Source organism: Crocodylus siamensis, chromosome 5, assembly GCF_052110815.1.
Source record: "Crocodylus siamensis isolate JL-2025a chromosome 5, ASM5211081v1, whole genome shotgun sequence".
Classification (NCBI taxonomy): domain Eukaryota; kingdom Metazoa; phylum Chordata; order Crocodylia; family Crocodylidae; genus Crocodylus; species Crocodylus siamensis.
In genome coordinates, this window is record NC_143399.1 from 166,764,849 (window position 1) to 166,788,776 (window position 23,928).

The 23,928-nt window shown below is 44.0% G+C and overlaps 1 protein-coding gene across 4 annotated transcripts in view; it reads left to right on the forward strand.

Moving 5' to 3' along the window:
• The window catches only part of SLC25A13 (solute carrier family 25 member 13), a 133,210-nt gene that overhangs the window by 49,365 nt on the left and 59,917 nt on the right, over positions 1 to 23,928 (forward strand). For all 4 annotated transcript variants that reach the window (XM_090046976.1, XM_090046980.1, XM_090046978.1 and 1 more), the window contains exon 5: positions 18,672 to 18,811. In XM_090046976.1, coding sequence (XP_089903102.1) covers positions 18,672 to 18,811 — 140 coding nt within the window. The remainder of the gene's footprint in view (positions 1 to 18,671; positions 18,812 to 23,928) is intronic.

A 23,928-nucleotide genomic window follows, 5' to 3' on the forward strand; every position in this document is an offset into this window, starting at 1 on the left:
TAGAATGGAAAACCTCAGCACACTTTGGCGCATAGCTAGTTAGGAGTTCACCTGGCTATTGCATCTTTCTGTAGATTTATCTGCTGTTGATGTGTCAAAGCTTTGACAGTTTTTAAGGAGTTAAAACTCTCAGCAGGAAGGTGGAAGGAAGTTAGCTGGCTTTTAAATTTTGAAGCAAAGAGCAAACCATTGCTTCTTACTGTTGAGTATTGACAAGCACATAAAAGCTGATAATGTAAGTCCAGGGGCTTAAGAGACTTAGCAGTGTTGCCTTTTTGTCATGTTACTGTATTTTTAATACCTCATTAAAGAGGCAGAGATCTTTGAAATTCTTTGCTATGTTGCTTTCTTATTTCTTTTTCTTTCTTTTTTTAAATAGAAGTTTAGATGTTAAATATTAGGAAATCAAGACCATTTAATAACTGCCATCTTTAATTCTGAATAAATGAAAGAGGGAAGTAACAGTTTTGAGCCTTGTGTGATATAGTAATGATACCTGGAACTTTGTATTGCTATTCAAATGTTCTTTGCAACCCTTCAGAATGGCAGGTAACTTATCCACATTTTAGGCATGGGAAATTAGATACAATATGTTAGTGATTTGCTCAAGTTTGCATAACCAGTCAGTAGCAAAGCTGGATTGACATTTTAGAAAATGCTGTTTTCCTAATTACTTAGTTTTAGTAACTGAACTAAGAGATAGTGCCTCTTCTGTAAAGAACAGGGAAGTGAAGTTTTGGTGTAAAGAGTTCTGAGTTGGGAAAAACACTTTCTGTGAACCAAGACTTTTCACTGCAACTGGCTCTTAAGCCATGTTACAGAACATACTTTTTTATTCTTCCTTTAATTTAGGAGGTGACAAGTGTTAGAATAAAACGGGGTATGAAGTGATATTTGCTGCAGTCTAAAGATCCTAGTCTCCTTTCATGTGAGAGAGGATTTGAAGACTTTTTTTTTTTAATGTTTGGATCAAGTGCCAGTCATGTTTGTTACAGGTATGTTTAATGCCATTTTATAAGTCAAAGCTGAGGTTAGCGAGAGATCTAATTCTTTTTATTAAAGAATATCTCAGTGAAGTAAAATTATTTTATTTATACCAAACTGTAGTATATCAGAGAAAAATATTACCAATTTTAGGTGAAATCCTGGTCCCACAGAAAATTAACTGGAGTTTTAATGTTGACTTCAGTGGGTCCAGGATTTCATCTCATGTGTGATCTTCTTTATCTAAATTTGCTAGATTTAAGAACTTACTCTTTTGTGTGCAGAAGTAATATTTGACTGCTTTAATTTTACGTGGTGAAATTTTGGAGAGGCTATGCTGTATTTGTTATTATAACCAAGAACAGGCCCCTGTTTTAGGGAAGAGCTGTGAACACCAGTTCTGCTTGTGAGTTAGAATGGAGAGGTGCAAGGCATATATATACTTTTGCAGAGAAATGTAATTAGTGCTTATGCTATCAAGAATTAATTATTTTTATGATGCATTCTTCTCTCTATTTACAGATTTATTATTAAGCAATTCCAGTAGGATCTATACTTAGGGTGGCCATTGGTCCTGTTTTATATTGCACCGTCCTGTTTTTAAACCCTTTTCCCCTGTCCATTTTTAAATGAGGAACGGACTGCAAAGAGTCCTGTTTTCAGTTCACTGGTGGAAATGTATGTCAGTGATTTGTCCTTGCTATTTACTGGGTGTGCCTAGAGGTAGGGTGGTGCACAGCCAGGAGGAGCAGGGTTCCGAGCCAGCCAAGGAGAGAGGGAGGTGTCCTTTTTTCAGTGGCCCTGCCCCTCACTGCTAATTGGCCAAGGGCCCAGTGGTTCTCCCCCCTCCACACACATGCGCACCCATTACTGCTATTGGCCAAGGGAGCTGGTGTCCCTCCTCCCCCCCCCCCCCTGCAAAGGGGATGTCCTGTATTCTGGGGATGAGTTCATGGCCTCTCTATCTGTACTTCTCAGTCTTGTACAGCACCTAGTACAAGGATATTTGAATCTAGTTTGGGTAAATAAAAAAAATAAAGCAAATGTAAGTAAATAGTAAAAATAAGTGACTGACTTTTCTTCTTTTTTTCCTGGGGTTGTTTTTCTTTTAGAAGGCAAGGTAAATGTATACCTTGTAGACTAACTGAAGTGTATGTATGGCATACGTCACAGGCTTTCTTGAGCAGAAAACAAAGTGTAAGGAGGAGAGAGAAATTGGATAAGATAAGAAAAGATGAGATGTGGGAGAAGAGGGAAGGAATAGTGTTGGAAGAGATGAGCAAACAAGCAGTAATTCCATAGGAGCGGAGTCACAGAAATTTAACCCAGGTAATAGGATAAGAATCTATGGCCCCTATTTAAACCATGTTTAACACAATCCAGTCTGAAAGATTTCTGGTTCCACAGTTGCCTGCTCAAATCCTTTTTAAAAGTTTGTTGTCTTTGACCATCCACTTTCAGGTCAGTGATAAAGTATCCAAGGAGGTTAAAGTGTTCTGGGCTGGCTTGTTTTTCTGTGCCAAGTAGCACCAAGGTACTTACAGTTTGGTACATTTTTTTTTTCTTCTCATTGCCTAGAGACAAGTGTCAGACTCAAGGTTTGAGAAATATTTTGTTCTACGTACTGGATTATGATGGTAAAAATAAATGCACCTTGTTTCTTAGCTGGTCTACCAACCTACTCCTGTATTCTTTGCTGTCGGGTTGTTTTGGTAATGTGTCCATTATTGCCCTTGATAACTCTGCATGGCAGAAGAGGCTAAACTGCATTTTATTTTTTTGTGTACATCAACAACAGAATTTTTTTGTATATTGTTCATTTGGCCTTGATGAGCCAAATGGAGACGGAACGTTTTCGCGGGTATTGTCAAGGGTATCCAGAATATTTATAGCTGAGGGGGAACCAGTTGGTTTTGAATCCTGTGAAGGTGATACTTGTAAAAAGTTACTTTGGAGAGGGCAGGTGAGAGGGGGATGAGGAATGAAACTAACTATTATGAGACCTGGAAATCCTAGTCAGATGTCTGCACCCAGCACAGTGGGTCTCTGAGATGTAACAAGTAAGACATTGCATTGCCCCAGGGAGCTCAGTTTACATGAGAAGCAGGAAGGTAAAACTGACGAGCAGGATAGAGGAAGGTGGGAGGATGAACAAATCATTTACATGCAAGCCTGGATACTTGTGATAGGTTGTGTGTGTCTTCCCCCCTAATAATTTTATTAAGGTAGATTTTTTTTTCCTTTTAAATCTGTTCCTGTTAGACTGGGTGAGTATGGAGTTAGTCATTTCTTGTCCTGCTAACAGTTAAACTTCCATAAAATAAAAAAATGGTGTGTGGCAACTGGTTTTCAGTTTTGTTTCTTAAAATTTGCCACTGAAAGGTATTTGGCATAATGGCATTAATGCATGAAATCTCCTTTGTATGTACAACAGGTGCTGTACAGCCATTGCTTTTTCCACACCATAAGACTGATATGGTTCAACCCTGACTGAAAACTGCCACCTTTTTAATTTGAGACCCCTGGCTCATGCAGTGCAATACTGCTGTGCTGCGACTGCCAACAAAGATGCTGTGTGGCAGCTGCTTTCATGATATAGACAACACCCTTCTGCCTGGAATTGGTTTGGGCCCACTGATTCATTTTTATGTTGACATTTTTATTTTGGATGCCACTCAGTCATCCAAAGCAATGACTTCTGCTTTCTATCACTATGATCCAAACATTAACGTATTATCTAGCAGTGAAAGTTGTTCATCTTTTGATTTACTTACAGCTTTGTTATAATTTTTTTTAAATGATCAGTTTGTAAACATTGGAAAATCAGTTTCCACTCGTGAGCAGCAAGTGTTGGGGAATTGAATACAGATGCACACACCAGCATCAGACTGGCATGCTTGTGTTGTGGGGTATCTTGTCAAAGATCAGAAGAACTGCTCAGAAGCTGTTCCAGTTCAGTGGGTCAAAAATCTACTTTTTACGAAAGGCTAAATGTGGATTTGCACGATTGACTATAATGGCTCCAATTTTGAAAGATAGAGGTAACACAGAGCACTTCCAGTTGGTGGGATAATTTGAGAATACTACATGCTCAAATGGCTAAAATACTGTGCTTTCTGCTGCTGCTTAAAAAAAAAAAAAAAAAAAAATAGGTGTGAAGAAAGTGGGATAAAGACAATTTGAGAGTAAATCACAACCATGTAAGGTTACTCTTTGGTTATCTACAAGCTGAAGGCCATCTTTTTTATTAAAAAAAAAAAAAAAAAGACTGGGTGTGGTATTGAAAAAACATGTGTACTATATAACAATTTTGTGAGAAGGATAGTTTCCTAGCTAAATATTTACATTGTAGCAACAACAGTATAAATTTTAACTTCCATTTATTTATTTTGTTCCATTCTCTGTACTGGATGGCAAATGGGAAGCTAAAAGCTGTAACACACTCTAACATTAGGTGAGGGGTTTTGCTATTATGCTTTTTAATGTGCCAATTCCAGATAGCAAAACATACGAACATACTGTGTCTATTTTCTTTTTTTTTTTAAATTGGAAAATCTGCTGTTACCTAGCTGTTAATGACTTATTTTTTCCAACAGTTGGTATGTAAGACCTGATTTGATAAGCTGGTAAAAGAAAACAAAAGTGAGAACATACTGAAGTGTTCAAAGTGAAAATTACAGTTTAGGTAGGTTTTGGGGGTAGATAGTTAGACATTTTAATTGAACTAAAATAGTTTTATACTAATATGGTATTGTTGTGGGAGTACATTTTGTGGTGCATTTGAAATTCAGGTATTTAAGTGGGGAAAAATGTATGTTAATGCTTGGCATGGAAGTGATTTTTGTACCATCCATCTAAACAAAATAGCTGTTAAAAAATAGAGTCTTAAATCCAGGTTGGAGAAAAAAATATAAGTTGTTCTCCTTATGGCTCAGGAAAATGATTAAAGTTTGAACTTTATCACTTCTTAAGTGGTGTTTTCTTGCAACTAGTTTCTGGGGAAATGATAATATGAATTCTAAAGCAAATTACTGTACCTGGTGTTTGTGACAGCCATCACCAAATTGACTAGATCAAGGGAAACGGTTGACTCCATCAGGACTCTAAAAATCATGCTTTTGAGGGGTCTTCCCTTTTATTAAATGATTGTAACCTAATAGAAAAATTCTAGCAACCAAAGTGCTACAGCTCAGAATCTCCTGTTATTTATTAATATACAATTTGATTTATTGTTTGGGGGGAGTATATAAAAGAAAAGAAAGAATCAATAAAATATAAAAATAACAATTTACAGCAATACAAACTCTATCCCCACCCTCTAAAAACCCAAATTCAAAAGCAGTCCATCGTGCCTGCCCCCTCAAGCCTCCCTGGATCTAACCAAGGAGAATGTTCTCTCCCACCATGCAACCCAACTTGGCTTTCCAGTGCACATTCAATACCTCCTTAAAAACGTGCAACAAAGTCCACCCTCTCCATATTCCCACCTCTCCTTCACTCTCTCTCCCAAGCCTACACTTTCATCTTGCGGGTGGGACAGGGTCATGGTTGTTTCTAAGACGTGCACATTCTTCCTTCCTTCTTTGCCAAGGGAACACATTCAGATTTTAAAAAATAACAAATAACAGTAATCTCTTTCCCCCTTTTCACATCTCTGTTTCATCGATAGGGTAATGCCAAAGGGGAACCCTTAACGTATTACCTGCCCAAGGCAGTTTGCCATTCTTCTGGGGCTAGGGACAGAAGTTACACATAAATTGGTTTAAATGATCAGAAACTGGTTTAAACCCGTAATAGAACATAATTTCAGTGCACATAAACCAGTTTCAGAATGGCCAAAACTGGTTTAAAATAAATCTGGTTGAATGTACTATCAGACTTAAGTGATTTGGCTCAAACTGGTTTATGGAACTTGTGTCCCAGACTCTTTCTTGGTTTATTTAAATCAGAGTCCCCCAGCTGCTCTCCTCCCTAGCCAGAGCTCTGGCTGGCTGAGAAGATCAAGACTGCAGGCACAGCAGCATCTGCCTGGCTTCTCTCTCCCTTCCTCCCTCCGCTGTCCTACAGCACGGACCCCAGCCGGCATCTGCTCACAGTCACACCACCCCCATGCTAGCTAATATGTTTGTCTCCTATTTCACTGGAACAAAGGCAGACAGAATAGTGTCCACTTAGGGCTTTTTGGAATTAATCAACAGGTAAGATGGTAATGTCCCTCTGTTCTTCCTTACAAATACCTTGGAAAAAATTGTTTTTTGTTTTCTTGATGGGCTGATATGCTTTGTGTTCTGATAAGCTAGCTGCTGGCTTGCTTCAAAGGCCCCAGTGTGACAGTATTTTAGGGGGGACAGAGAGAGGTGTGAGAAACGACCTGGTTTGCAATGCCTGGGACCTCTTAGTGTTGTTCGTTTGCTGCAGACAGTATGAAGAAGCAGGGAGAAAGATTGCAGAGCTCAGTACCATCAACAAATGCATGCAGTCCACACAAGCAGTCCTTCTGCCTCTCACCCCCTTGCCCCCCTTTTGCCTCATAGTGCTAGCGGGGACCCAGGGTCTGGCAACACTCCTGCCCCTTGAGCAGTGAGGGGGAGTGGCGGAGGCCTGGTTGGGGCTGCTCTCTCTTCCCACTCCAGGCACACCCTGGCTGGGGACTGTGCAGGCCAGGGTGGGGGTTTAAACCCATCCCTAATCATGGCATCCTGCCAGAGCCTGGTCATGCCCCCCTCCCCCCAGCCCAGCACTTTGGAAGGGAAGGGAGGGCTCACTCTAGTGCCCTCTGGCTTTTAGCCCAAGCCACTGCAGGCATGTGCCTGCATTTCCTGAATTAAAAGTGAATTTCTATCCACTTGAAAATCAGTGGATAGAATTTAGGCTTGGGCTTTCTGAATGTCTGTCCCTAGCCCTAAAGCCCCAGCCTAAATAGGCCCATCCTCCTTGCAGCTCAGGTGGCCATTTGGTGTGCCTGGTGCTCAGTATCCCAGCCTCCCTACCCCAACTCTGGGCTCAGCCCTCAGAGCTCAGGGGAGAAGGGGGGCAGAGACGTCACCATCCTCTAATAAGCATAGATAAGACTTCTCCGTAAATGTGAACACTGTTCACAGTTATCATCCCTGACTTAAAGAGCATCTTGGACAAGATTCCCTATAGCTATTTCAGTTCAATCGTTGCATTCAGAAATTCTCTCACTTTGGAATTAACTGCCTTAATTTGATCATGCTTAAGCAACTTTAAATAGGACACCAAAATAAGTCCCACACACAGACTGTACAACAATAAAAAGGGAAGAATTTAAATTTAGTTTGGTAAAAGCCTTATAATTTGCAGGCACACACTGAAACCAATATATAGGTTTTAACAGATAAAGGGTATCCACACAATGCTTTGTACCAGTTTGACTATATATGCTTAAACACCAACCAGTGTGTGGTATTTTATTTATTCACCACACCCAAGAATGCAAATTGGCTCAAATCCTACTATTCATCTGTTTTGCAAATTAAAACCCTCCTTCCTTAATGCTATTTTGCAATCCAGTTGTCTTCAAATGCTGCCTTATGTTGCCACACTACAAGGTGCCATTTGCATAATTTTATCACAGGGCAGAATTTGAAATAACAGACCTTGAACAGGTAGTTGATTTTGGCCAGTAAAGTCCCTTATTTGCCATGTTGTGTAAAATTGAAAAAAAGCAGTTTTGTTTCTGAATCCCAAGTTGTGGTCCATCTTGCATGCTGGTGTGAGGGAAGTAAGGGGATGAAAGGCAGCATGTATTACCAGTGCATTGTAGCACTTCTTGTCTTTGGGGATAGTAAACTGAGCTGCCAGTATGTCCTCACATTGTGCAGGAGAGTTCAGTGGACAGTAGGGCTGTGCAAAACTTCAGCAGTAGTTTCTTTTCAGGATGTTTCAGAGCCTGAAACACCAAATCCGAATCAAAACTGAAGGCTTTGAAACAGCTCCAAAAAAAATCGGAAGGCTCTGAAACATTTCAGAAATGCTTGGGAGAATTTTGGAGCTGGGCTTGCAGGGAAACAAAAACTAAGAAGTGGGGGAAGGACTGCTCTGATATTGACATCTAGCTCCTGGTTCAATTCCCCAGCTCTCTGATCGCTTCCCCCAGCTCTCTGATCATTTCCCCAGCTCTTTCCAGTGGGCATGGGTCCCTGGATCTGCCTACAGGGTTTAGCAGGGTGCCACTGCAGGCTGGGGCCAGCAGCAGCCACTTGGCACAGCCTGCACCTAGCACTGGAAAGGCTGCAGTTCTAGCCCCGGCCTGCAGCAGCAGCCTGCTGAAACCCAGTGCACAGATCAAGGGGCCCGTGCCCCCTGGGAAGAGCTGGGGGAATGAACAAAAAGCTGGGGAATCAAACTGGGGGGGGCTGGAGAATTGAACCGGGCGCTGGGCAATCCCTGCTGTGCAGCCTGACTCCGCATCGAGAAGAGATCTGTGCCAGAGTCTCATCCCTGCCACTGCCCTGTGTAGCCCCAGATGTCTGCTCCCTGCAGAGCCAGGTTGCATAGCAGGGACCAGCAGTGCCCTGCCACGTGACCTGGCTCTGCAGGGAGCTGAGATCCACGCTGGGGTCTCCTTCCTGCTGCTGCTTGCTCTGCACAGCCCCACATCGCTGGGGCAGCGCAGGGCAGGCAGTGGTGGTGAGGAGATCCTGGCACAGATTTCTGCTCCCTGCAGAGCTGAGTCACACGGCAGGGACCAACAGGCTTGCATGCCACTGCTTCCGTGCCCCGCAACCTGGCATGACAGGGGTCAGATCCACGCAGGGCTCTCCTTGCCTGCACGGAGGGCAGCAGCCCTCCCCCTACCCCAGACAAGCCACCCATGGCCCTGTCCTACTCCCTTCTGGGGTCCTGCAGCCCCAAGGTCCAAGCTCTGACCCGCTGGGTAGGGCTGTACAAAGCTTCTCTTGCAGCCCATTTGAAACAGATTCAGAGGAGATTCGGCCGAAACGAAACAGGACAGTGATCCGAAACGCCTAAATGAATTGCTGTCCTCTGATATGGCCAAATCCAAGACCAAATTGAAACACACCCGTTTTGCGGAGCTGTAGTGGACAGAGCCTTGCATCTGCTGCCCCAAGTGACTCAGCTTTGCCAATGCATTAAGTAGTTTCCAGCACAAACATATTGCAACGTGTACTTTGTTAGAACAGAAGAATGATCAAGAGAGTGATTGCAACTCGGAGGACAAACCATGCATTGTCTTTTTAGTCTAGGTGGAACGTAAATTGACAATCCAGCTTTGTGTTGCAGGGCTGGCCATAAGAAAAAGCATTATTTTCTATTTTAGCTGAGCCAACTGATACGGCTATAGAAGTCTGAAAATGGAAACCTACAATGCCATCTTTTTGCCCATGTTAAATATTCAGTAAGCCTGAAAAATACTGTACTTCCCTAGAATGCACTTATTGATGCTGGATAGTTAGAGGAAACGAGCTGAACTCCTAGTAGCTGATCAATTTTAACTTTACACTGAACAGTATAAAAGCAATAAACAGTATGAAAATACTCTCTGAGAAATAGAATGGCTGTTTAAAATTAAGTTTTCAGCATGGCCACCAGCTAAAACACAATTTCCAAAGGACATACTTATTGCTGCTGATGTTTTGCACTTGGGTGTGCATTCTCAAATGTAGTTCATTGTGTATGTCTTGTACAGTGACCTTGCTTTAGGCATCCACTAGAGTAGTTTGAAAATGGTCTATGTTCCGAGTCTAGGCTCTTTGAAAAGGCTCTGATTGACTTAAGTGGGCTTTGCATGGGGCTTAATTGGCTATAAGCTAGATTATAGGTCCTGCACTTATGTTGGTGAACAGTCTCACTTGCTGAGTAGTTCTGTTTGCATCAGTGAAGCAACTCTTATTTATGAGCAACTGCAGCAGTGAGATAAAGTCCTCCAGAAGTTTTCCCAGTTGATTTTAAAGAATGCATGCATTAATGTCCCTATTAATTTAGGCAGATGTTTTTTCCAAACATGCAGAAAATTTGTATTATAGATAACTAAGCATAATTTTGTAAATATATCTTTTACTGTAATTTTAAATACTGCCTACATAGAATTGAGGGCTTCCTTTGTTTTAAACATCTGACTCGTGGTGAGATATTCCACTCTATTTGCATACCTTTTTCTTGAATAAGATTAAGCTGTACCTAGAATTAGTGTTACTTTTCCTCTTTCGGCCTTTATTATAATTCCTGTTTTTTTTAAAAAGGTGCTTGTCAAAAGGTTTTGCTGGTTCTGTGTATGGAACTATGTTGGTTTATTTCACTACATCATTTAACATGCAAATTCTCTAATTTGTGTGGTACTCTCTGTTTATATCAAAGGTATGGTTATTTTCTCTGTTGTTGTTACTGTCTCAGCAATTTCAAGATTTCTATTAATGATATAACTTACCATAATACAGTTCTAAATGACTACTCTGCCATGTTTTAGAAGTGTAACAATTTAGTTGTGCAATAAGAAATCTGGAATATTATTGGCTGGTCCTGAGTCTCATTATGGCTATGCACTAAAATACAATTAACTATATTGGATTTTAACAATGGGGACACTTCATGGAACAATAGTTCATTGATTTAAATGCTGTACAAATGGAAAAGAAAAATTTTAATTTGGTACAAGTGAAGAAATAATTGATAAGGGAAGAATTTCAGATTCAAGACTGCAGACATTTATGAATTATAGGCTTGGGAGATTTTTAGTAAAAAGGTCTGTCCAGCTGCTTAATGGCATATGCAAGTAATTTGTTCACTAACTATTTCTAAGGGCTGGAAGATTTTCAAAGAAATAAGCTAAGGTTTTCTGATTCTTTTAAATCTAATTAGAACATCCAAGTTATTTTAATTCATATTAACACATTCCTTCAAATCTTAGAAAAAAAGTTAAGCTACAAAATAGATTGTTCTTAAATAGGGGCACTAGTATTTTTTTAGGCTATAAGCAAACAGCTGTATGGTCGTTCCAATATATGCTATCTTTACATTTTGCTGTTCTATCTAATGTATATGTAAACAAATGTAGACATCAATATATTGCATTTACATGTACTGTATTTAGGGTTTGGCATTATCAAAGCATAGTTTCATTGACAAAAGGTTAGCCTTATTTTTTTTTTCCTCAAGCACACTTTAGAAGAAAAATCAATTTTCTAAGGGCTTTTCCTATAGAGATCAGGAACAAGATATGTTTGAGAATATCAGAGGAGTGCAATAAACAGACTATAATACTTCAGGTTATTATCTTAGATGTTACTTGGCCAACTTGAATTTTAACCTGAAAATATCTAAGTTAACAAATGGTTTTTATTTCATTTATAACATGGATTGTTAAAAATTAAAAAATATATATATATATTGTGCTTGTAACTTCCTTTTTTACTTTTTACCCGCTTCTACTGGAACTGGAAAAAAAATACTTTTAAAATAATATTTTTAAATAAAACTCAAACGTCTGACAGATTCCCTTTAAAATTGGGTGGGGGGGGAGAAAGAAGAGATAATCGGGCATTTCTGTATTGTGTATTTTGGTCTAATAGGCTAAGTATAGACATTCAAAAATCCAAGCCTGAATTGATTCAAACTTTGCAAGTTAGTTTAACCTGTGTAGATTGAACTGATTTGCTAGTGAATAGACATTCACTTTTGATTCCGGAAATGAAGCCACATGCCTGCAGTGGCTCAGGCTAGAAGCCAGGGGGCACTAGAGTGAGCCCTTCCTTTCTTTGGCAGCAGCCACAAGGCTGGAGGGAAGCTGACCTGGGAGGGAGGAGGTGGCATGGCCAGGGCTTGGCAAACTGCTGAGTATGATTAGGGAGGGGTTTAAACCCCCACCCTGGTCTGCAGGAACCCCAGCCAGGGTGTGCCTTGAGGGGAAGGAGTAACCAGCCCTTCCCAGGTCTGTCCCTAGCGGAGGGGGGAATGGCCAGACACCAGCCATGGCAGCGCCTCCGATGAAGGGGTGTAGGGTGGGGGATTAAATTCCCCTGTCTCCCCACTCTCCCATGGGCACAGTGACCGCAGCCAGGGTCTGCCTTTCTGCCCCACTGGCCACTAGTGCGGTGGTAGCTATGCCAGAGCCAGATAGCATGACACTGCCATACACCTGCCTTGCCCCAGTCTGAGGCTGGGACTGGGGCCATGAGCCTGAGCCAGGCTGGCCCACGGCTGCTGATGAGAGTGGGTCTGACAGGCCGGCGTAGGCTGGGCCGTGGGGGCAGGGCTCTTCCCAGCCAGCTGTGGCTGGCCGTGTGGGAACTGTGCACCCAGATTGCTCGCGGCTCCCTGCACTTGGGCTGGGCTGGGCTGGGTTGTCATGGAGCCACAGCTACAGCAGCAGTGGTGTCACCTCCACCTGTCACGGAATCGCAGCTGGCTGGGAAGGGTCTGGGCCCTGCCCCTGAAGCTTGGCTTGACCCAGGTCAGCCCTTCTGTGCCTGCCCGCAACAGTGCCTGCAGTCAGGCGAGGTGGGTGGATAGAGGGGCTGGCCCAGGCTGGGCCATCAGGGAGGGCCCTTCCCAGCCAGCTGTGGCTCCATGGCAGCCCAGCTTGGCACGAATGACCAAAGGCTGCCTGAGCAGTGGCATGGAGGTGATGCCATTGCAGGTGTGGGCAGGCACCTTGGCACCCAAAATGGCCAAGCAGGATATGTCCTTTGTGCCCATGGCTGCCCAGACTGGTTCGGAGGCACCAGCAGGCCATGGGGGCTTGTGTACCTGCTGCTGCTGCTGTTGCACCCTCTGCACGGTGCTTGCTCATCTGTCTGTAGCTGCCACATAGGGCTTGACGATGGTGGCTGTGGGCACATGAGCCTCTGTGGTGGGCGGCTGTCAGTCTTTGGGCCAGCCAGTGACTGTGAGCTGGCCTGGGCTGCCATGGGCATGAAGGACTAGTCCCACACCGTCAGTCTGGCTGTCAAGGCTCCTGCCCGCAGCTGCAGCAGCATCGGCTCCACACCACTGCCCAGCCAGCTGCTGCTCGTGCACACCGGGCCAGGTTCTCATGGAGCCACAGCCAGCTGGGAAGGGCCCTGCCCTGATGGCCTGGCCCCACTATCTGCCTGCTTTTCCTGGGGCAGTGGGGACTGCTGAGGGCGGGTGTGGAGGGGCCGGCCCAGGCCACAGGGAAAGGTTTCTTCCCAGCTGGGTGTAGCTCCATGACAGACCAACCCAGCCTGCATGCAGGGAGCTGGCAGCAATCTGGGCACACAGCTCCAACGTCCCCAACCGGAGCTGTAACTGGCTGGGAAGTGCTCTGCCCCCATGGCCCAGCCAGGGCTGGCCTTTCTGTACCCGCCTCAGCAGCATCCATGGGCTCAGCCAGCCCCAGCCCCAGCCTCAGCCTTGGGCAAGGCAGGCAGATGACATAAATCCCCTCTCTGCCCCTTTTACCTTAGGGGACCCTGTCAGCCACCATCTGGCCATGCCCCTGCCCCTGCCCCTGTTCCAGCTACAGAGAGGGCTGAGGCCAGCCCTACTCTCTGGACCAGATAGAACAGCACAGCTCAGGACTGAAAAGCATGTTGGGGCTCTCTAGCTGGAGCAGTGAGGGCTGACTCACTGGCTGGCTTGCTGCCCACCCCCAGGCAAACCCTGGCTGGGGGCTGGGGCCAGGGAAGGGGGTTAAACTCACTATCCCCCAAGTACAGAGCCCTGCCCTGCTGGCTTACTTAGTGCTGGCTTTGACTGTGGACTACAAATCCCAGAGGCACCCAGAAGCAGGAAGAGGAAGTTATGAGCAATCCAGCAGAGGCCTGAGGGCTTCAAATTTCAAATTGAGGGCTGCAAATCCTAGACATCTCTGGTGCAGCAGGAAGAGGAAGTGAGCACAGCCCATGCTGGCTATGTGCCAGAGAGCTAGCAACACTTAGCCTTGTTCTGTTACAGGTTTAAATGAGTTTCTGATCACTTAAACCAGTTTGTGTGTAATTTCTGTCCCTAACCATAAAAGATATCCTAAAAATCCTTGCTTTGTGTTTTCTAAGAATTTGCCTTTACTTGTATTTAGTTCCATATACTTTCAGGTAGCTATAAAATCTTCCTTAAGGTTTGAAGCAAAATTTAAAAGCAACTACCTTTTCTTAATCCTGGATTTAGAAGATTAAGGAAAAGTACTTTCCGAATGGAAAAATAGCTTGCGGTGAATTGTGACTGTTTTGGTACCTTTTGACAGGTAAATCACAAACCAAAACATTATAAATCAGTTCATGGAGCATGAACAGTCATAGTGTTTTAATCAGACAATAAGGCCTCAAGTAGGTGAAATTGTTCTAGGTGTATGTGATGAGTCTAGTGAAGGAAGAAGGCAAAATTTAAGATCCACTCCACCAAACATGTATAGGAGTTTGCCAACCATGAATAATGGTGAAAAGAAAGTACAGAGTGTGTGTAAAAAGTCTGGAGCAAAGGGGGATACCATGACTCGTACCACCAAGTAGTCAGTAACAGCATAATAGTCTTCCACTCAGCTAGCAACACCATGTTAATCCAGTGTGTACACTCTCAGAAAAGCACTCGGTATTAGTTTCAAATATGCATTGCATCATGTCACAATATCATTTTGAAGAATTCAAATAGCTCTTAGCCTGCTTTAGCAAAAAGCTAAAATATCCTCAAGTGAAGGATGGTTTTATTTATCCAAACTCTTGGGGGAGCACAAGTAGGTATGTGCATGCCAGTGAGCAATAGGATATAGGCATTATATAACATCTTAATTTTAATGCTGTTTGTCTTCTCAGTAGTCTTGATATAGCTGTTCAACTTTTTTCTGTAGGTTGTAGGCATTTCTAAAGTGTCCAGACCTTTATTAATAAGGTACAGTGCCAGTAATTAAGGAATATTTTTTTTTTTAAATCTGAAAGAAACATTTTTTCTACCTCTTGTTTCTCTTGCCATATTCTTCAGTTGTAACTTGGGGCGGGGGGGGGTGTTATATATTTTTTAGCTTACCTGAGCAATATATGGTAACTAACGTAAGGTAAAAACCAAATGAAGACGGGGAACTTTGTAGCTTTCACATCTTAGCAAGTTGAAGTATAGAGTACATGGAGTCTAGTTTTTATCTTGATTTGTTTAATATATGAGAAAAAAACTACAGACGGCCTTTGCTTTACTGGTATTTTGCACGTATTAGTTATCATCTGTTAGCTTACACACAAATAATGTGCCATTTTTCCTTGTGATGGTGAGGCATGAGAACTTGACTGAATGAGTTTTTTTATTTAAATAGAACATTATGTTCGTATCACATTCAAACAATGCTAGACTCTTGCCTGGAGGGATTTTGGAAAATAGGAAAAGAGGTTTGGTAATATCCTGAGCCTCCCTTCTACTACAAGGGAGACTTACGTAGAAACTGTGACTGCAGTTGCAGCTAGCAAGGTATATATGAGTGGTAAAAAGAAGGGTTTCTACAAGTATGTTGGTAGCAAGAGGAGAATCGGGGAAGTGTAGGTCCCCTTGCTGAATGGGAGAGGCAACCTTGTGATAGGATGCAGAAAAGGCTGAAGTGCTCAGTGCCTTTTTCTCCTCAGTCTTCATAGGCAAAGTGAGCTCCCAGATTACCAAACTGAGCAGCAGTCTGGGGAGCAGCCCTCAGTGCTGAAAGAACAGGTCAGGAACTATTTACAAAAGCTGGACATGTACAAGTCTATGGGGCTTGAGGGAGTTGGCTGATGAGATTGCAGAGCCACTGGCCATAATCTTTGAAAACTCATGGCTATCAGGGGAGGTCTCGGATGATTGGAGAAGGGCAAACATTGTGCCTGTATTTAAGAAAGGGAAAAAGGAGGATCCAGAGAACAACATACTAGTCAGTCTGACCTCAGTCCCTGGAAAAATCATAAAGCAGATCCTCAAGGAATACTTGTCTAAGCACTTGGAGGAGAAAAAGGTGATTACTGATTAGGAACAGTCAGCATGGATTCACCAAGGGTAAGTCATGCCTGATCAACCTGATTGCCTCCTATGATGGGATGGCTGACTGTGGATACAATGAGGCCAGTGGATGTGGTGTACCTTGATTTTGAGCAAGGCTTTTGATACAGTCTCCTATAACATCCTCGTGGGCAAGCTAAGGAAGTCTGGGGTGGACGAATGAACTGTAAGGTTGAGAGAAAACTGGCTGGAGCTTCAGGCTCAGAGGATAGTAATCAATGGCTCAATGTTTAGTTGGCAGCCGGTATGAAGTGGAGTACCTCAGGGGTCAGTCTTGGGGCCAGTTTTGTTCAACGTCTTCATCAATGACCTGGCAAATGACATAGAGTGCACCCTTAGTAAGTTTGCAGATGACATCAAACTGGGGGGAGTAGTAGATACGCTGGAGGGTAGGACTAGGGTTCAGAGTGACCTAGACAAATTAGAGGATTAGGTCAAAAGAAATCTCATAAGGGTTCAACAAAGACAAGTGCAAAATCCTGCACTTAGGACGGAACAATCCCATGCGTCAGTACAGGCTGGGGCCTGACTGTCTGGGCAGCAGCTCTGCAGAAAAGGACCTGGGGGTTACGGTGGACAATAAGATGAATTTGAGCCATCAGTGTGCCCTTGCTGCCAAGAAGGCTAATGGCATATTGGGCTGCATTGGTAGGTGTGTTGCCAGGAGGTCAAGGGAAGTGCTTGGTGCCCTCTGTTCAGCACTGGTGAGACTACATCTGGAGTACTGGCCCCCCACTACACAAAGGATATGGACAAATAAGAGAGAATCTAGTGGAAGTCAACAAAAATGATGAGGGCGCTGAGGCACATGACTTATACGGAAAGGCTGAGGGAACTGGACTTGTTTAGTCTGGAGAAGAGGAGACTGAGGGGGAATTTAATAGCAGCCTTCAACTGCCTGAAGGGAGGTTCGAAAGAGGATGGAGATAGACTGTTCTCAGTGGTGGCAGATGACAGAACAATGAGGAATGGTCTCAAGTTGCAGCAAGGGAAGTTTAGGTCAGATATTAGGAAGAATGTTCTCACTAGGAGGATAGTAAAACACTGGAACAAGTTACCCAGAGATGTGGTGGAAGCTCCATCCCTGGAGTTTTTTAAGACCCAATTAGAGCCTTAGCTGGGATGATCTAGTTGGGGATGGTCCCGCTTTGAGCAGGGGGTTGGACTAGATGTGACTTCCTGAGGTCCCTTCCAACCCTAACTTTCCATAATTCTATGAATGTTTTGAGAATAGCTTCATTCTTTTGGAAGATCAGATGTGGTTCTTTACAGGAGTGAGCTATGCCTTCAGCTTGCCTGGCAGAAGAAGGCACAGCATTTTGAAAGAGGAGGTCTAGGTTCAATAAAAAGACTTATAAGATTAATCTTCATTGTGAGACTGTAAGGCACAGCTTCTGTTTTAGATGGGAAAGAACCCTAATAAAATATACTTGGTAAAGAGAGGAAAATTCATGTTGAGCCTATCTACTTTTCCTCTGGGTGGTCCAGGAGCAGAATTTTGTACTTGGAGTGTTCTAGCTGACAATCCAAGCCTGTTTATCAGAGAGCTTAAAGACTAAGGTAAGCATCTTGCTACCCTAGGGACAGATTTGCTTAAATATTACTTGGAAAACTCTTCTTATAGCAGGTACAGACTTTAGAAGTGCCATGATCTAGCTATGAGGTCTCAGTGACCATATTTCATTAGTGTCTGCTTTGCAGTATTCAGACTAATATATTCTCCCTTACTACTTAGCTTAGCAATGGGATACAATACAGGGATCTACAGAGGGATTGAAAAGTGGTCTGCAGTGGAGTTGCTCCTTTAGAACCTTGTTGAAGGCCACTGTTGCCAGGCACAGAAGGTGAAGGGCACTAGAAGCTGAAAGGACTTCAAAAGCTGTGACATGGGGAAATACTTTTGCTTTGTACCCTTGATTCAGAAAAGCTGTCTCTTGGAAGGGAGTGCCATGAAGACTTGAGAAGACAGTTCCCCACCTACACACACCTCTGGTCAGAGCTCTGCTGTTCTCCTCAGCTAGTTGTCTACTACCCTTACGTTCATTGTATCTAAATTAATCTTAGATACTTTGTGCTGTCCAAAAAAGTCCTTCAATTCTCTGTAAGGTACCTTACATACTAAGGCTTAATAGGTTTACTTATTGTAGTAAGCAGTAGTGTACCTGGTACTCAATGAGTGTACAGTCAGTTGTTAAATACTTTTACATTCAAATTAACATTTTTTAATAGGAAATGAGATTTCAAAAATAAATTTAATCTTTTAAAATTTGTGGATATGCCTATAATCTGGAGAATGAGTATTGAATACATCTTGAAATACTGGTAGTTTTATAGTGTTATTTCTTTGAAAGCAGACTAGTAATACAAGTGTGTGAACTGTGGTTGCATCAAAAACATCAACCCCGATCTTTATTATTAACAGCTTCAAGAGATTTCATTAAAAACATGTTTACTAAAATGCAATGGTTTGAAATGCTTAGCTACTTTAATTATTAAATGTTGTCAGTATGTTTATTATTAAACAGTTTCTTTGGGATCTTGTTTCATGAAGCAGTTGATTTGAAAATTGGGGCTATTTAAGGTTTTTCTAGTGTTATAATTTTAAAAAAATCTAGGCTTGTTAATATATTATAGGGTAAATTTTGATGTAAGTAGTATTATGTTCCTATTAAAAAGTGGTGTTCTTTTCTTTACATGTGCATGTGTTCCTTGACACTTTTTTTTCCTTCTTTTTCCAGAGGATGTTAAGCAAGTTTTTGGCCAGACCACAATTCATCAGCATATTCCATTTAACTGGAATTCAGAGTTTGTGCAGCTGCATTTTGGAAAAGATCGAAAAAGACACCTAACATATGCAGAGTTCACCCAGTTTTTACTGGTGAGTTCGGGGTGATAAAGCTTGTCATGAGCAGTAAGCAGGGATCCTGGTTTTCCCTGATTTAAAAAAAAAAATCACAAATTCTCTGATTTAAAAAAAAAAAAAAGGAAAAAAAGAAAATTCTCTGATTTAACATGAAAGTATCTTCACTCCCCCCACAACCCCTGCCACCCCCAGCCTTGCCAGAGAGGGCCTCAGCTGCCCGGGCTATGGGGCCAGGCACCCAGGTCCACAGCCCCCTGCCCCTGGCAGGAGGTGACGGCTGCTGCAGTGAAGCGGACCCCAACTCCCTGCCCCCTGCTGCAGACTCGGGCAGGGGTGAGGTCAGCTTCCTGCCATTGCACGTACTCCTGGGGGAAGCGGGGACTCACGACCACACAGATCTGTATGCCGGGCAGGGGTGGGCTGCCCACTGCAGGCTCAGGCTTCTGCCCTGCTGCCCTCCCCCAGGGCCTCTGCAGCCCAGCATGTGTGACCCAGCGCTGCAGGGCACAGTGGAGCTATGCAGGAAAGCAGCTTACCACTGTGAGCCCCACACTGCCCTGGTGACATGTCCCCTGCACGCAGCAAGGGGCACAACTCTGCACCACCATCACTTGCTGCCATGTGCACAGGACAGTGCAGGGCTCACCACAGTCATTAGCTTCCTCATCTGGCCCTGCTGTGCCCTGCTGTGCCAGGTGACACCCAATGGGCTGCAGATGCCCTGGGGGAAGGCAGCAAGATGGGAGCCTGAGCCCGCAGCAGGCAGCCTGCCCTCACCCTTGGTCTGCACATAGATCTGGGGCGCATGGGTCCCCACTACTCCCCACACAAGTACGTGCAGTGGGAGGATGCTGCCCCCAACCCTCCGCCCCTCTTGACCAGCTGCCTGAAGCCCTGTCTTGCTCCCTAGCAGGACGCTTTGATTAGGGAGGGGTTCCTAGCCCAGCAGGGATTTGATAACTCAGTGTTTATCACCCCATTAAGAAAACAACAGAGGGACGTTACCAGCTACCTGTTGATTCTGCTTTTGTCCTGTCTGCCATAGGACGGACCATAGCTAGCATATGGTCTACTAGCTAATGCTGAAAAGTATCTGTGTAAGGCAGAGGGGTTGGCAGAATTCCTGCTTAGAGGGGATGGGTTGGAACAGATGCCTGCAGTCTCTGCTGAAGCTACAGCCAAGGGACAGAGGGGAGGGGCCAGCCCTGCTGCAGAGCAGAGAGGCCTGCCCAGCCAGAGAGCATGCCAGGATGCTGGGGAGTCTGATTTAACCTAAATCAGCAAGGGGTCTGGTGCAGGCAATGTATAACTTGGTTTGACCCAAATCAGTTAAGTCTGATTCTACATTCAACCAGGTTTATCTCAGACAGGTTTCAGCCGTTCTCCAACTGATTTATATACAGTGAACATTTGTTCTGTTATGTGTTTAAACCAGTTTCTGATCACTTAAACTGGTTTATGAGTAATGTGTGTCCCTAGCCCTTATAACTGTCAAGACTGGATTTCAGTATTTGTTTCAATAGTGACATCCTTGTAGTAAAATTGCCAGCTCTTGGTAGCTTTTACCTTTCTCTTTGGCAATTTGTGAATGAAACATGACTGTGTTTTTACTTAGTGGGGTCTGTTCCATTGTTTCACTTTAATCATTGACATATGAGATGGAAAGCTTAGACAAAACTGTCAACAGGCAAGTCAAAGTATGTTAAATAATGTTTTTGCTAAATATGGTAAATGTTGAGCTCACTTGCCAAACTGGCTTAACGAAATGCTTCTTTTGATTATATATGTTTTGATTTCAGTGGTAAACTACAGTAATGATATTACTTCTGTTGCAGGCTTCCAAGTATAGTGTGTTGTTTGCTTGTTACCCCATTCTAAGTGAATGCTGCCAAACATGGTTTTAGTCCATGTTGCTGAGGCAAGGCAAGCATAGAATCATAGAAAATGAGGGTTGGAAGGGACCTCAGGAGGTCTTCCAGTCCAGCCCCTGTTCAAAGAAGGACCATCCCCAACTAGTTCATCCCAGTCCAAGCTTTGTCTAGCCAAGTTTTGAAAACCTCCAAGGATGGAGCTTCCACTACCTCTCTGGGTAACCTGTTCCAGTGTTTTACTACCCTCCTAGTGAAAAAATTCTTTCAAATATCTAACCTAAATTCCCCTTGCTGTAACTTCAGACGTTGTTCTGTTCTCTGCCACCAGAGCTGACCTGAGTAGAGTGTGGAGCCCCACCCCTGGTCTGATCCCGTGTGCCCTGGACCCAAAGAAGCTGCCACTGCTATCAGCGGTGGCAGGGATGGGGGTAGCGAGTGACTGGATGCAAAGCTGGTGGCTCGGAGTCGCTGTAGCCATTCTGCCTAGCTGCATGGGGGCCCCCCAAAGCACAGGGCCCGCAGTGGTCACCCCAGTTGGCCCCCCTTAGGGACGGCCATGTCTGAGAACAGTTTAGCTCGTTCCTCTTTCGAACCTTCTTCTAAGTACTTGAAGGCTGCTATTAAATTCCCTCAGTCTCCTCTTCTCTAAACTAAAGAAGCCAAGTTCCTTCAGCCTCTCCTCATATATCATGTTCCCCAGCCCCCTCACCATTTTTGTTGCCCTCTGCTGGACTCTTTCCAATTTGTCCACATCCTTTGTGTAGTGTGCGGGGCCCAAAACTGAACGCAGTATTCCAGATATGACCCCACCAGTGCTAAATAGAGGGAAATAAGCACTTCCATTGACCTGCTGGCAACACTCCTAGTAATGCAGTCCAGTATGCCATTAGCCTTCTTTGCAACAAGGTCACATTGTTGGCTCATTCAGCTTATTGTCCACTATAACCCCCAGGTCCTTTTCTGTAGCGCTGCTGCCCAGACATTCATCCCCAGCCTGTACTGGTGCATGGGATTGTTCCATCTTAAGTGCAAGACTTTGCACTTGTCCTTGTTAAACCTTGACATTTCTTTTGGCCCTATCCTTCAATTTGTCTAGGTCACTCTGAATTCTAACCCTACCCTCCAGTGTATCTACTACTCCCCCCAGCTTGGTGCCATCTGCAAACTTGCTGAGGGTGCACTCTATGCCACCTTCTAGGTCATTGATTAAAACATTGAACAAAACCAGGTCCAGGACCAACCCCTAGGGCACTCGACATGAGCTCCCAACTGGACATCAAGCTATTGATTACTGCCCTCCAAGCCTGATGCTCCAGCCAGTTTTCTATCCATCGTACAGTCCATCCAGCCCATACTTCCTTAGCTTGCCTGCGAGAATGTTGTGGGAGACTGTAGCTAAAGCCTTGCCAAAATCAAGGTATAACACATGCACTGGTCTCTCTGCATCCACAGAGCAAATCACCTCGTTATAGAAGGCAATCAGATTAGTCAGGTATGACTTGCCTTTGGTGAATCCATGCTGACTGTTCCTCTTCTTCCTCTCCTCCAAGTGTCTAGAAATGTATCCCTTGATGATCTGCTCCATGATTTTGCCAGGGGAAAAGCAGTTTTTGTGCCCTAGACAGCAGCAGTGGCTGGACTGGCAATAGCAGCTACCACCATTCTTGTCCTTTTAAATCAGGGCCCAGGACTGGTGTCCTCCTCAACTACCCCTCGTTTACACTACTGCTGTGTTGCACAGAGAATAGATAAGCTTTCTCTTTTCAAGGGAATCCCTTTTGTGTCCATAGTTTTCGGTGTTTTGCTACTTAAAGAAAAGTCTACAAATAGCAAAACAAAGAGTGATTACTTCTTATTTCAAATGGTACTAGTAAAAATAGTTACCATCAGGAAGAAAGTAATAGGTAAAGCGAGACATCTGCATGTCATAGTTGTGTCCTTTTTTAATGTATTGAGTGCCAATATGAGATTTTTACATAAGAGTTTTAAGGCAAGAACCTATTATAAGACTGCAGGATTTTTTTTCTTTTTTATTTACACAAGGATGTTAGTTCACAGTAGGAGGTAGTATCATTTTGATGAGGAATAATTAAGGTAATGCTATTGAGACAAATGCTTCAAATTGACTTTGTGGAGCAGAGCCTAATTAACTCTTTGTCTGAAGAGGGGGTAGAGATATCATAAGTGCAATCATATTCTGTTACATACCACCAATCCTGCTTAATTTGCCTGCTTATTTGGAGTTGTGAGGCAAAACTCAAATTTTGGTAAAGTTAAGATGGAACTCGTAAGGAGAATTGGAGTCTCATTTTGGAGTTACCAGTGCAAATCCTTCCTGGCTCTACAGTGATCAGGTCCATTTCACACAGAAAAAAAATCACAATTTCCATAAAATAGTTTCATTTGTACTTGGAGTGTCTGATTCCTAGTGATCATACGTTTGCATTGCAAATACCATCATGGTCAGTTTCACCCATTGTCATAGGCTGGATGGGCATGGAAAGAATGTGAGCTGCCATATTTGGGTACCAGTTTCCTAAGAGATGTGAATGTGTGTGCACCCACTCTTAATTGTGGACTTCTGTGTGTGTAGAGAAGCTGATTCTAGTGCATTCAGAGGCTGAACCGCTGAAGCAGGGGCAGGCAATTATTTTGGCTGGAGGGCCTCTTCACAAGTTTTGGTGAGCTGTTGAGGCTGCATGGGTAGCTCCACCTCTTGACAGTTGCCTGCCCCCTGGTCACCATCTTGTTACTGGAAGTCCTACCCCTAGTCCCTGACCTTTGCCACCAGAAGTCACTCCCCTTGCCCCCAGAAGTATTTCTTTTGGGGGGGGGGGGTAGCCTTGGAACCGGAAGTTACACATAGATGTCCTTGTTATAACAGCCGCCCAACTGGGGGAGCTTGGTAGATGTGCCAGTAACTGTAATAGGAGCACTGGGTCTACCAGGGCCCAGCCCACTCCAGGTAGCCCATGCCTCCAGTGGCAAGCCGTTCCTGACTGCAAGGTCCAGACCTGCATAGCACAGCAAGAAGCCCGCCCCACCTGTCCTGTTCTGGCTGCAGCAGGCATTGCAGAAGGCGGTTGCAGAAGGCACAGCTGAGCTGTGTTCTGCTCAGGACTAGGCCGGCACCAGCGAGAAGAAGCAGTAGCTGAGCCGTGTGCAACTCAGGCCCAGCCAGGTCAGCACTGGGGAGGGAAGGCCACGGCTGGGCCAGCTTTGCCATGTGCTGCTTGGGACAGGGTGGGCTGGTCGTGAGTG